Source organism: Epinephelus fuscoguttatus, linkage group LG14 (genome assembly GCF_011397635.1).
Source record: "Epinephelus fuscoguttatus linkage group LG14, E.fuscoguttatus.final_Chr_v1".
In the NCBI taxonomy this organism is placed as follows: domain Eukaryota; kingdom Metazoa; phylum Chordata; class Actinopteri; order Perciformes; family Serranidae; genus Epinephelus; species Epinephelus fuscoguttatus.
The window spans coordinates 34,018,559-34,033,862 of record NC_064765.1 but is presented as its reverse complement, the minus strand read 5'-3'; the positions used below and the strand labels follow the sequence as shown (position 1 = coordinate 34,033,862).

The 15,304-nt window shown below is 40.5% G+C and overlaps 1 protein-coding gene across 1 annotated transcript in view; it reads right to left on the bottom strand.

Annotated features, from left to right (window-relative positions):
* sntg2 (syntrophin, gamma 2) overlaps nucleotides 1-15,304 on the bottom strand; it is a 158,879-nt gene that overhangs the window by 32,733 nt on the left and 110,842 nt on the right. The window contains exons 13-14 of the mRNA XM_049595365.1: nucleotides 5,648-5,719; nucleotides 5,083-5,292 (exon numbers count right to left, since the gene is read on the bottom strand). Coding sequence (XP_049451322.1) covers nucleotides 5,083-5,292; nucleotides 5,648-5,719 — 282 coding nt within the window. The remainder of the gene's footprint in view (nucleotides 1-5,082; nucleotides 5,293-5,647; nucleotides 5,720-15,304) is intronic.

The window sequence follows — 15,304 nt, the reverse complement described above, 5'->3', positions numbered from 1 at the left end:
CGACTCACCGCTCATGTGCAAACCTACTTACAGACAGCACAGTCACCAGAATAAAATGTTGGCACTGTACGTTTCTGCAAACCAAGGATATGTTACATTTCGTATGTTTCATATGCATCATAACATTTCTAAAGTGACGTAGTTCTGATTATGTATGACTTTGTCATCAGGAGGAGAAGGAGGAAGGGTTGGATGGTGTGACAATGGACAGCAGCAGACCACCAACAACAGACATCTCCAGCCTTGTAGCAACCAAGCTGAGTATTTCATTCATTTCATTATTCTATTACTAGTCCATACCCATTGTGTGCACAGTTGTCCATGTACAGTTTCATATGGTGTGTGCTTGGGATACAGGTCATGGGAAATTGCAGATTAAATAGTCAACTGAACTCATTAAGAAGAGCAATGTATTCAGACAGAGTTTTTGTGACTTTGATAGTACAATTGCAGCCACAGCCATGGGTCGCATTTTAGCCATTTTTAAGCATTTTTCTGTTGCTATAACGCCACCCAGTTGCCAATTAGAGTTAAATTTCTCCAGTCACCTTGAGGCGTCCTGTTCTACATATCTACCAAGTTTAGTAAAAATCCATTTGGCGCTTAGGCCTAGATAAGAAATGAGCTCTCTAGCGCCCCCATTTTGTTTGATGGGGTCAATAATGGAGGGGTCCCCTCAGATTATGTGTGGTCATATGCCTACAAAGTTGCGTGGTGATGGGTGAAACCCTTGAGATGTTATACACCTTTATGTGATGAGCCACGCCCTCCGCAATATGCATTGCCTTATAGAAGCTCAGTTTTAGTAAGTTTTCCAACTTTTGCCAAAAGGGAACTTTAGATATTGGTCCCTAGATTATGTTCACTGAGTTTCATGCAGATCGGTCAAACTTCCTAGGAAGAGATCGATTTGAAGTGTTTTTCAAAAAAAAAAAATCAAAATTCTTGAGACAAATTTGTTCCTCATGAGGAGAGTGCAAAGTTTCATGTCTCTACGACATACGGGGCATGAGATATGCCCATTCAAAGTTTGCAATTTCAAACAGTTGCTATAGCGCCCCCCTTTGGCCAATTGATGTAATATTGCTTCATTTGCATCCTCCCATGACCCTCTACCACTGTGCCAAATTTCACATGACCAAGTCAGTGAGGAGAAAAACATGGAACAGACACACAGACACACCCACAGACAGACAGAGTTTTCATCATTATATAGTAAGATGGTTTTTCAATATTTTGTGTCTTACAATGTTACAGTGAAGGATGTTCATATTAAACATGACCAAAGTTTCAAATAATGAGATGAACATATGTAGAAGTAATCCCTGACAGCAAAACCTGGTTTCCTACCACTCTGAACACTCAATTTCCAACTCATTTTCTACTCTGGCTACAGTACGACTTCATAGTGTGCCAGATAGCTTTACATGGTCATCTGCTCCGGGCACTCTACCTCAAGTGTTTACGTTACATAGCTTACAATGCTAAATCAAGCTACATGCTAACGTCAGGGAACCGTAAACTTGGTGGCAGATGTTGTTAATTTCTCCCCAGTTTTGGATCATATTCCTGCTGGAACATGTCCTGTTGTGTTTAGAAGATGTCAGAGGGTATTAAGTCTTGAGCTGCTCTACAGACAATGAATGGGAGCCTGATTTTGTGGACCCACAAATGTGCCGTTAATACTGAGAACATTCCCCTGGGTTATCTCTGTGTTGCCGAGAACATCTTTCACCATTCATTGTCTATGGAGCAGCTCCAGACTTCATATCCTATGACATCACAAATTTGAGTTTTAGCTTTTTGGTTCTGTGAGAGAGGGTCACCTCTAAAGCTCAGTCTATTGTCTCAGACTCTCAACATCTCCTCTATGTTGAGTTTCAGATGCTTCCATCAGAGCAGAGATTTTGCCTCCCTAAACGTAGCATTAAGTGTTACAGATCTTCCTTTGCCCCGTCTGCTATTGCTTATCTTAATCAGCAGTGACCACTAATTTTCCATGATTTATCCCTGTCTGTTTTGTTTCATTCATGACTACTGTCTGTATCCCAAATTGCCCCCCCGGGGATGTTAAAGTTTTACCTTACCTTACCTTACTTTTTGGATTTGGGAGAGTTGTTCATGTTTACTATGTTTTTGGACTGTCTTAGATCATAGGAATAACATGTATTAATTTCGAAAATGGGTGAGGTTCCCCTTTAAATACAAGTATGAACCTGAAAATGAGGATAAAATGTCCTCTGTAAGCTAAAACATGTTTTTATAACCCTAACCAAGTGGTCTTTGTGCCTAAGCCTCTTCACACGTTAACCACAGCGTTGTCACAACACAAACGTAAAAACTGAAAAGAAATATAAAGTTTTAACATGTCCGCTCTATATGAAATGTACAAATTTAACATTTCCATGGTTTGCAGAAACGTAATGCCAACATTTATTCTGATGATTGGGCTGCTTCAGAACAAATGCACACCTGAACAAGAAAACTTCTGACATTAACTTCCCAGCTGTACGCTAGAATGATTAGCTCTAAATCTGTCTTAACAAATGGCATTGTATCTGGAATTTCTTCTTCAAGAACAAAACCAACACACAGAGTTGTTTTTAAAATAAGATGTTGTTACCATATGGTGAGTCATTCTTGGCTTGATGTTGAAAGCAGATTACAGAAAAAAGCACTTGTTTTTGTCAGAACACCCCATACATTTTGTAAGAAAAATAGCCACTTGTTGTATTTTGGCACACATAACTATTTCACTAGCGTTGCAGCAGGAGTGCAGGATGTATCGACCAAAAGTAGAACACAGAAACAACTAACTCATATATCAGCTACTGTATGAATGGAATCCACTCCCTGAAGAGAAAAGTGAGTCTATAAAATATTGAAAATGCATCTTCAGAAAAGAGACTTCAGTAAAACTAAAATTTTTGCTTTGGTCTTTTTTCATTATTAGAATTCAGATTATTGCAGCATCACTTATTTTCTCCGAGTTCGTCTGTGTCTTCTTGTGTTGTATCTAATGGTGTATGTATTGGTACGTTGAATGTACATCATGGAAATGAATATCATGTTAAGTTAAAGGGAAACTTTGGTATATTTAAACCTGGATTCTATTTTTCAAGGTTTTATGTTAAAGTGACTGATGGACACCACAGGTTTTCAAATTGGTGCAGTATTGAGAGAGTGCAGTGCTGAAACAGGCTGCAAAGGAATCACTACAGGTATTGTGCAGTTCACATCCACTAAAAGCGCTTGTTTTTGCCACTGACAGGCTCATATTGTTATTTTAAGTGTTGGACAACATTATGGAAAGGGTCCCTACAGAAAAATCAAACATTTCACTTACGTTTTACACAGCTCATTTATACTCCCTACAAATACGAAAATAGATACATCCATTTCAAACATAGAAAATATTACTGCCCTCGTACTTCCATGCGTCCTTTATGATGGCATAGATACAATACATGGCACTAGAGTGCAGAGACAAAAGTTTCACACAACAACAAACAAGGCGACGCCGCAGAAGGTCGTAATATTGTGGATATAGCAGACAGAGAATTATATTCACTAATTTCACTATATAGGTGGGTATAAGCAAGAGAAGGGCAGCAGGGCTACAAGATCTACACAGGAAAAACACTGCTGGAGTACAACCCGACCAGCTGAAGCTCCTCAAGTACCTGAGAAGAACGTTAGGCTCTGTGAGTGTCCAAATCCGAGGTTGACCATAAATGAGCTCCTACTGTGTGTGACCAAGTCCCGTTCCGAAATCTTGTGGACTCTTCCACATTGTCAAAATCAGCTAAGTATTCAGCCATGATATTGAAAAACACAACAAACTCTTCCAGCACTCCTCTCTCCAACTCTTAGGGGCTTTTCCACCCTTATTTTTACTGCGACAGGTCACCTCTCACAAGAATTTCAAAACAAAACTTCTCCTTGAATGGGACTTGGTCACATAAAATAACAAACAGATGAGCAAAAGATAAAGAAAATGTTTAATTTCTCTGTAGTGTCCTTTTCATAATGTTGTCAGACACAAAAATATACATGTCCATTTCAAATATTGTAAACGTCATTGCATTCATTCTTCCATGCATCCTTTATGATGGTATAGATACAACCAATAGATGGCACTAGCGGCACACAACAACAAACAAGGCGACAGTGCAGGAGATCGTAATATTATACCTTTAAATTGAGGCAGCATTGTAAGCGGTGGAGATCTGTGCGGCCATGTAACGTTGCATCCCAACATGTGGACGGAGAATTCTTTCCACTGTACTGCTGATTCATTCTTTTCCACTGCTATTTGAATTTCTTCGTCGCCTCCTACGGCTGTATCTCCCTTAAACTTAGCTACACTGTCTCCACGACCCCCAGCGGTACTGCTCTGTTTCATCCATATCCATAAGCTTTCAGAAAACATGCACAAACACAGACAAAATGAACGCAGAGTACGGACAGAAGGCTCCATCCTTATCCATATCTAACACTGAGCATAAATGAGCCTGTCAGTAGCAAAAACCTCCACTTTTAGTGGACAAACATTGACAGCGCACAATTGCCAGTGAGGGTTATATTGCCTCTGCTGCAGTGATCTCACTTAATACTGAACTAACTTCAAAAACAATAAATAAGGTCCAGGTTGGAAAATACCAAAGTTTCCCTTAAATGCTGCTGTTGTGTATTGAATTGTCATGTAAACTTTGTGGACTTGCGCAGGATTGGGCCCAATAACAGGAATACTGACAAGACAACAATAAATATCGTATAATGTTCAATGTGTACTTTGTACTACCACTCAATGTATAGTGCCACTTTTTCATGTTATTTATCCACCCTGTGGCTCTTAAAACCAAGCTCAACACACACAAAGTAGTGCTGTGGTCTTAATTTCAACAAACATCAAATGCTTTATGTCCCCCTTTGAGGTTGGGAAAAGCTGTTGCGAGAGGCTCTCCTGCTTTGAGAACTCCTTTAATCCGAGTGGCATTCAGCAAATTTTAAAAACTGACAACATCTAAAACAGGTGGGCTGAGCAGAAAACATTTGCATGTTATATATGGAAATACTCACTCGTATTCGCTGCACCTCCAAGAAGACAGCTCTTTGGAAGGACCTCTCCCAGATAGCCAGGTCGGTGGCCAGCTCTACCCTGAAGGTGTGGCTCTGGCCGTGGCCGACCAGAATACTGAAGCACAGAGACTCATTGTCCTGCTGCTCGGGAGAATGCTCCAGCCCTAAGTAGAGCCGTGCCTGAAGCCAGCAGTCCTCTGCCATCCACAGCTGTGACACAAAATTGTAATTATTACGTGTGTGTGTGTGTGTGTGTGTGGGGTGGGGGTGGTGGGGGGGTTTGGGGGGTGGGGGGTGGGGGGGGTGGGGGGTTAAATTCATGGTGGAATTAAGAATAAATTCCTTAATTCTCAGGTTAAACATAAAGCTTTGAGTGGGTACATTTCCTGGTTTGCAGATCAGGAATATCTCCTCAGGTTAAGAGAGCCCTGTTTCGTAGGCTCCCTGAAACACTGCTCTATCAGATAGAAAGAGAAAAGGCATCCACCTATAGTAAGATGAAAGCTGCAGTGATCAAATTTTGAACATCTCAGATGCACATCACAGCACAGTGCTCTTAACGTACCTTGTGAACCTTGAAAAGAACCTCATAGAGGTTATATGTTGTTTCAGCTTGTCCCCAGTCAGCTGCATTGATCTAAGAAATAAAGAGGGGAGAGATGAAGAGGCAGCGAATCAAAACCCTTGTTAACAGCACCTCCTTATCCAAATACTAAATGCATATGAAAGTTAGGCAGTAGCTTAGTTGTGTGAATGACTGGATGACTGCCAGTGTTAGTGAACAAATGGATTTATCCTGTTGCACAGGTAGAAAATTTACACCAAGACCGTAACGCTTGGCTTATCCACAAAGACTAAAGAGTCCCAATGGTTTAACATGTACAGCAATGTACAGACACACAGTGCTACTGTGGTTACACAACAACCAGGCACAAGAGAGCAGCTCACAGAGACGAAAAAAATCCAGCTTGTTTTTTCTTTAGAGAGCTGTGTAAAATGAGAATTCCAGGTTTCTGAAGTATGAAAATTCAAACCATCAATCACTCAAAATTACATTCACATCTGTAATGACAAAAATGACCAAGAATCCAGAATACATTTGTCACAGTAGGAAGTGCGCAGGTGTAAAAAAATAAAATTGATGGGTGAATTCCATTCAGCTGCTTCAGTTTCAGAGTCCTGGTATTGTGCTGGCTCGCTGTCTTTCTGTCACAGCTCACTGGGACACTTGAATCGAACAGGCTATTGTTGATGTTACAGTTTTAGTAACACATGTGCTTTCCCTGTTCTGACAAGTCAAAATGTCCATGACCTATGGGGTGAGTCCGTGGGTGAGTCGAGTGTCTGCAGCTAGTTCTGACATGGCTGTAAAACCAGCAGGGCAGAGGAAACTGACCTAATTTTAGATAGCAGAGATAACAGCTAAAATTGTATAATTTACAATAGAAGAAAGCCTATGGAGATACTGCGATGTGATATCATGGACTCAAAGTTACAATGATGACAAACTGTAATCATGTAGTCTGTTAACTTCTAACCAAGAAGCTATAGTAGACTTTGGAGTCAACCCTAGAAACACATTTCATATTTTCAGGAAGACAGATAAAAGAACGCCACAGAGGTGACTTTTGATGGAAATGGTTTGAAGGAATACTGATCATATTTGAAAATCACCCCGTAACCTTGACTTTGTGAAGAAAATTTGTTTTTCTTGCATGCCTCCACTGTAAAATCAAGAATCCAAAAAATAGAGAAAATTCTTGATGAATTGAGGTAAAGGATGGCCACATTTACCAACAGCAAAACCATATCAAAACATGTGTTTCCAAACTCACCAATAAGCAACCTCCAGTGCTGAAAAATGGAGCTGTCACTGAAGTGCCATAAACTGCATTTCCTCAAATGGCCACTTGAGGCTGGCTCCAAAAAAGAGTCAGTCCCCACAGACATGTTAAAATGCCCACCTTTACTGCAGAAATAAACATGTTTACTGCCGGGTACAAAAAATGGTTTGGGCCTCTATAGCTAGTTTCAACATTCATGACAACTGCAAGGGGGTTAAATTTTTATATAACTCACCTGCTTGCATTTTATTAAGGCTGAAAGTCATGCATAATTAAGGGCGTGGTCACTTTGAGTGACAGGTGGGTGCCTTCCGTTGACAAGTCACTACCATGGCGACAAAGTTGGTCAGTAGCGAAACCTTGGCCTAATGCTAGATTCACAGGTAATGGGCATTGCTGTAGCTTTTATTTTTTCAGTTCACTAAAGTTATTTGTAACGTTTTTGTCACCTTAAAGGGGCAATAAGCGAAATTCATCATTTCTAGATTGAAGGAATTTAAAAAAACGCTATGTGAAGAACTAGAGGTGTAATTTCATCTTGGAGTATAGCATGACCTCACACACCCTCTCTCTGTGTTGATCTCCAGCCCCGGTCCAGCTGCGCGTTCATGTACATTCATGTGAACCCCCCCCCCACTCTTCTGCGTGAGCCGGAGTCAGGCTCACGGAGAAGAGTAGGGATATTAGCGTGGCAGCCGACTAGTGCTAACGCTAACAGGAAAGCAGGGAAATAGCTAAACACAGCAGACACTGAGAGTGAGTGAAAGACATTGCTAACTGCTAAACTAAGTTGGCTGTTTAGGTTTTATTTCCTTGCCCCTGTGGCGAGTGAATCTGCCTGTAGTGAAACTGGGGCTAACCGATGCTTCCTCCTCAGGCTCCACTTCACTCAGCTGCCAACACAGCTAGTTAGCCTCCGCTAGCTTCCCAGCTAACGTTAGCCCCGGTTCTCCATTTGGATCCAACCGGAGCACCGAGCCCTGGTTTGTTATTCAGGTTAATGTGGGAAGAAGCAGCGGTATATCGGGCAGCTGAGTGAAGTGGAGCCTGCGGAAGAAACACCGGGACCGTCTGGATGTGATAGTCCGTGGAGATGCTGCGGTGCTCGGCTGCACAGATGAGGCGAGTGGGGTGGGGGGTGGAGAGCAGAGGTAGAGGGAGGTGTGGCTCATGACACACTTTGTTTTGGTCTACAGGCAGCGCACAACAGCGAACCTAGCGGTCAAACGATTTCGCTTTTTGCCCCTTTAAACACTGCTCACTGTTCGGTTACACTAAAAACCCTCTAGAGTCGAATGTTCAGTTTTTCTGGTAAGTGCATTTTGTTTTAATGGTTTTAAGTTTGTTCGTTTTTTTCGTGAGAGAAAAGTAGCATATCATGCTACTAGTATTATCAAAATTAACTATAGCTGTAAATGTACTGGGCTAACTAAGCTAGCAACTTGCGATAGGGTTATCTCCACCTTCTCATCCAAAAATGCCCACTTCTGGCTTCAGAAAAGCAAGATGGTGAGGGGTGATGGATGACGTCACAGTGGCTGTGTCCAATATTTTATACATTCTATGACTCTCACACAACTCATGCAGTATAATCCAAGTCTCATTTATCCATTCACAAGCAAGATATCAATGGAGTCCATGAGCAGAGATCAAGGCACCAGCATGCCCAAACATACAAGTCATCTGGTGAGACTGTTTATGAGAAAGTGTTTTGAATGGTAAGGTTTTAGTTAAAATGCATGTTTGGCAAGCACTGAGCATACAACTGGATAAATAAGATTTGGCTTATACTGCATGAATTGAGTGACAGTCTGTCAATGGATGTTTCAGTATAGTTTTGCTGTTCTTAACCCTGGCCCCCATTTACTTCCATTGATCAAAAGTTCTCTATGCTTTTGTATTCTTCATTGACATGGGAGGCATGTGAGAAAAACAAAGTTTCACGAATTTAATATAACATGAGGTGAGCAACTGAAAGACAAATGATAATTTTGGAGGTGATGTATTCCTTTAATTAAACTACAAGAACATTACTTGAAAATAAATTAAGAACATTCATTATATATCTGTATGAATAGCAATTTAAAATTTCTCCTCATGTTACTCAGTTTCCAGATTTTAACCATCATCATGTCATTCTCTCTTCATCTTATAGTGTGAGCAAAACTATTCTCCTGTAATTAGTTTTTTAATCTTTGGCAAATTTTGCATGTAAAATTAAGTTATGCAGGTTTTACAGGATGACTACAGCTTTCACATTACCTAAGTCACCCTCTTAAAATCCAGGACTTGAGCAGGGAAAACCATATCTAGCTATGGTGTAAGGGAATTATTAGAGTGGTGCTTCAAATATCCTCAGGTTAAAATGAATGACTATGCTAAAAAGTTTGAAGCATGCTACACTGACCACATTTTTTACACAGCACGCACACTAACCAAGACAGACAAGAGGCTTCTCAGTAGATTTTATTTTCTGGGGCGTGTTTCATTAAAGCACATGCACTAATGCTATCCTGCTACATATTCAGGTCCTCTCTACCTCAGGGATATTGGCTGCTGCCATATTTCAACAAAAGCCTGAGGACAGGTCTGGCATTTCACAACTCAGCAGCAGCATAATGCTTTCAGTTCATGGAAGCATCATTTCAACGACTCCACAATTCATCCATGATGTTTAATGCAGTCCATCAGAATTATGGCTGATGACTTCTTTCAGTAACACCTCGTCAACATGATTTGTTAGTCCTGTTTAATTGGTCTGTGTCAGGTTAAACAATACTTTTCATTCCTGCAACTGCTCTCTTTTCAGTTTACTTACGCTCTTACCTGCTCTGGGGCTTTAGTGCTGTTCTTTTTTTGTTAAAGCTTAAGGCACAAAAAGTATTTTTCAGTTTGTTTCAACTTCAGAGACTTAAGTCTCTGTATCAGTAAAAATCTCCGATGTCATTGCCTGTGGCATGTTCAGCTCAAAGGAGACATCAGAGACATTTCCTGCAGCATTTAGACAACTTTGATACCACATAATGGTCCATTAAGGCCCTTCCTTTATGTTAACAAGTGTCTTCACAGGGATGTTGATGCTGGCTTAGAAAGAGCAATATGTATCAAAGCAGATTACTTACAGATAAATATGCACATGAGTAAGATGTTTAAGCCAACAGCCACTTGAATCCAACAACATTTGGAAACTTTCCTACATAACATTGATCACTAGCCCCACGAGAAAACACAGGCATCACCCACAATGCTGTTGAAAGATCGCCAACATTGATGGTTTTATCTTTGCTGTGGTGATGCCCCTAGCAGAACAAAAGAGAGTCCGCCTCCACACAGGCCTGTTTGATGGTATCAACAAGCTCAGTTTGAGAGTCCCTGCTTGAACAAGGCCAGACTCTTGTCCCTACCTTGGAAACAAACAACTGGAGTTCCCAGCTCTAATCTTACATGCAGCAAAAATGTAGAGAGGGACTGGCCAATATTTGCCATACTGACAGCTATCTTGGTTTATACAGGAAAGAAGGTAGTCATCTGTGAGCCAGTGTTGGAGAATACTGAACTTCAATGTGTCAGTCCAAAGCAGACACATAATAGATGTTCACCTGCGTTACTCATGGATATAAGAATTACTCAAGCACCCATATTATCCGAGTGAGATGAAGGACACCTATTTCTTTCAAAGAGGACAGCATCACTGGGATGTCAAAGGGCAGAGTTGGCAGAATTCTCTGGAGTAAATGGACTGCTGGCTGAGAAACAGCTGGGCGACCCTCTTAGCACCGTGTCACAGAACCCAGACTAGGATGCATCTTAAACCTCTTCCACTCCACTGATGCCAGCATCCTTGGCCGACATTACCATCTTTCAGAGGCTGTAGCGGTCTGAATTTTAAAGCTAGAGTGAGGATACTGGTATCATATGAAACTGGAAGACCTAAGGAATCCACCGGTACCAACTATGTCATGCCAACTTGTTCATTTCATCCATATTTGTACACGTTTCTGAAAGCTTACAAATAGGGACAATAGGAGCAGTACCACCAGAAATTGTGGGGTGCATAGTTCAAGCGAGATGGGACTGTAGGAGACGATGAAAGCATTTAAAAAATGTCAGAGTGGAACAAATTGGTAGTATAGGGAAAAGAATTCTCCGTCCACATGTCGCTATATATATTTTGGTCTGACGCCTTTTTTGTTGTTGTCTGAAACTTTTGACTTCGCCCTCTAGTGCCATTTAGTAGCTGTACCTATGCCATCATAGAGAATGCATGGAAGTATGAGGGCAGTGACATTTACATCTGAGATGGATGTATCTATTTTCGTACATAAAGGGAGTATAAATGGGCCCTTGAGTGACGCTCCAAATACTAGCAAAGGAAAAACAAACAGGATCATTTTCACAGGGGTCCCTTGAAATCTCAACCCAAGATATCTACATTAAAATAGGGTTCTATATTGTATTTGAATATTTCTGCATACTGGGGTCCATAAACAGTCTTGGAATAGCATAAATTGGGTATGACTGGAAAGCTAAGGGGTTGTGGATTCAATGAGCCCAGTTTTATAGTAGCCCCTAGGCAATTTATTGTGGTGAGATCACTTTTTGAACCTTGACCTCACTATAAAATGATCTATATTGACCTCTAGGATAATCACATCCTCATGCCACACAAGCACAAAACTAAAGATCTTGAGCATTCGAAGGACGGATGGCTTTCATTGGTACACTGACAATAAGACATCCAATTGGAAAAATGCAATTCTTGCAGAAAGCTCCAAGGCCTTAAGTTTCTGAAAACTAAATCACAGCATGGGTTTTTCTGTAGTGATCCTCAAGGTCTTAGTTTCTTATTGTGGTATTTTGGAAGGATTTTTGACCATCAGTTCTTGAGTAGTAAAAATAATTCTTAAATTCAGCACTAAATCTGTGTAACAAATGGTACCAACTCAAAAACTGATGCAACAACTTATGAGACACACTGTAAAACTTAAATTAATAGCCTGGGCTATTATTTGCTTAAATCACTGAAATCAACAGACCTATACTTTAGACAAGTGTCTATATGGGACAGGCCTTTAATTCCTTTCACACAAAACTGTTGCTCATCAAAGGTGGGAAATACAATCAAATAATTCATTTAAACCAGTATGAATATAACTTTTTATATATAATATATATAACGTTTTTAAGCTTCACATAATATGTAAATTATGAATCATTAATTTGATCTAGCTCTGACAGACAGCTCATCAGAGAGACAGAGATAGAGTTACAACACTCGAGGATTACAGCACCCAGCATACCGACACAACACCACTTTATCCTGTTAAAACAATACTCACAACTTGGATTAATTTCTATGAAAAACCCTTTTGATTCTTTTGATCTGAGGACCCTTACGGACTAAAGGAATATGAATAACTTACAGGATAATCGAGGAACAAACACATAATTTGAGGTAGCCAACAACCTGAATTATACATCCAAAGAACTTAAATATGAACTACTTGGCAACCAGACCAGGCGTCTTTTTGTCGAAATGTGCAGCCACACTTGGCTAGTAAGAGGGACTGGGCATTTTTATTCTGGGTCTATTCTTTTAAATCACAATGTTTATTACACATGACACACCATGCTGAGCTGTAACTCAAATTAATCCTCAGGTTCCCTGCTTTCAAGTTATGTATAACACTTCTATGTGGCATATACTGTTGACTTGCTATGTCCCCCAAATGATCACCTTTCCCCGCTAAAAAAGACAAAAAGTGGTCTATGGTAGGGAGGCTAGAGTAGAAGAGGTTGAAGGGGAAAAGGGCATTTCGGGCACTAGGCTTATTTGGCTCTAATCCCACATTATGAGGGTCATGAAATCTTTATAGACAAATCAACCTTGTCTGCTTTCCTGATTTAAGTGGAGGGTCAAAGGAAATGCTGCAGTGGAAGCAGTATTATTGAGATACTAAATTTCAGCTTTCAGCAGTGGTGATTTCTCAAAGACTGCAAAGGAAGCTCAGCTTCCCCTAAAATGTCAAAAAATAAGTGGTCAAATATGTACTCTTGTGTTTTCATTTCATTGACTAAATATGCACTAGAACGCGTTCAACTTTTGTTCAGAAATAGCTACTGATCACAGGTCACTGACGAGACTTTCTTCTCATTCATTCCCGTAGCGTCACAGTGAATTAAACAGTGTTGAAGCTCAGCGTCCAAAGACTTCAATGGGGAAGCACAGAGTGGGTTGTTTCACTGCAGCGAAACTAGACAGTCATTGGATAAACGCTCGGTTTTGTCCTGCCCATCGGACGCTCAGCGTCTCTGGGGGTCTATGGGGCAGTGGGCTGGCCTCGGCTGGCCTGGACACTGGGCTTCTGCATGATGATTGGATGATCTGTCTGAGGCTGAATGCCTTTTTGATTGACAGCAAAATGAGCGAATCAGCGATCTTGAAATATAAACCAACTTTTGTTGGTTTCAATTAACTTCAATTAAATGCTCCTTTTATAAGTTACTGCCTCGCTACAATATGACAACTATTATGATGTAACCTTAAAGTGAGCTTCCCCTGTTTGAAAGACTAGCAGCCGCCACTGGCTTTCAGGGGCACCCACTGTCACCATGGCCACAAGGAGAGAGGTCCCTCTTCTGAGAAAAGATCCTTAAAATGTTACAGGTTAAAGGTATGGCTGGGTATTACTTAAAACATTATGATATAGCTACCAGTGAAGAGATACCAATAACAATAGAGTAGGGATCAACCGATATGGTTTTTTCAGAGCGGATGCCGATTATTATGAAACGTGCTGAATATCGACCGATAATTGGTCGATCCCTACAACAGAGTACTTCATCTGATACCCATCATGTGAATGGAAGCATTCAGCTGCTAAATCCATCAGATACACCGCGCTCAACTTTACCACATCTTTGAGTGCATGGGCTGTAGCTGCTGCGTTAGTGGGCCAAACACACATCCTATTAAACTAAAGAACACTTGTGGTTAGTGGCTGCAAGCAAAACCATACAGATAGTTTTAGGATCAAAACAGCAGCTTAGAATATGATTGAAAACCTGCTCAGATTTAGAAGCGAAAAACAGACACACTAAAGTCTGCTCGGAACCTTCAAAACAGAAAAGGTGAGCCACAGCAGCTTGTCAAACAGTGTTAAAGTATGACGAAAGCTCTCCAAACAGGAGCCAGGACAGGCCAACAGAGACTCAACAACTCATAATGTGCACACCTCACCATGGCACTGTTAATCACAGCGTCCAGAGAGTAAACATGATTAACCTGCGGAAACACTTGCCAAATGAAGTAGGAAGATGAAAGAGGCCCATTTTGGACTACAGTGGTTTCTATACTGATGGGAGAACAGAGCTTATGTCATATCGCAAACAAACACAGCACAAAAGGCCACATTCCTCTTTTCACTGGCCCTGGCAGTCTGGCGGAAACATTTTAAGCTGACACTGGACCTGCATTGAATATCATCTCATGGCTAGTGTCAGCCACTTTGGATTTCTCTCAGGCCACTTGTAGATAGAAAACATTTTAGAAATTACACAGAGAAGTTTTAGTTTCACTGCACATTCGATCTGTTGAGTGTTAACAATGCAGAATATATTTAATTTAGGTAACATACTGTGTCTCAGAGGTCTTCTGACAAGCTAACCTTAAAAGGATTTAATTAAAGTCGGGTGTCAGTGGAGATATTAAGTATCCTATTGTACAAAACCCACAGGCTTAGAGGCTTTTCCACCCCTGGAAAGAGTACAAATTGTGAGGTCCTCACTGAATGTTTCTGGCCAAATCTGGTCCAATGTGAAGACAATGAATACTGGATATTTAATACTGCCAATCATAGGTTGCAGTCTAAAATATAAGTACTGACATCAGCATGCAAAACCTCATTATGCTTGTTATGAAAACTCATTAAATGTATTATACATGTGTTGTTAAAATGTTTAATTATTGAGGCTATAAAAGCCTTGAGGGCATTCATTTCTGTAACTGGTTACGTTGATGATGAGATACATCTTGCACCTACAGTGTCACCATTGTCACCATTGTCACAGTGGGGAACACTGTTTGGAATGTCAGCAAGGACAGAGTGCATTTGCAATCCAAAACAGTAACTGGCTGAAACTATCAGTAGGATCAGATAACATAAAAAAGTAGGGCTACTCAATTATGGGAAGAATCATAACCACAGCTATATTGGTCAATATTGGGATCACAATTATTTAACGTGATTACTCACTGACTTTGGAATCATCAAGCATTTATTGGAAAAAAGTGCCTTTTAAGTGTTTTTTTTTTCAAATTTTAATATGATTCAATTAAAAAACAAAAAAAGAAAAAAAAAAAGAAAAGAGACAACTAA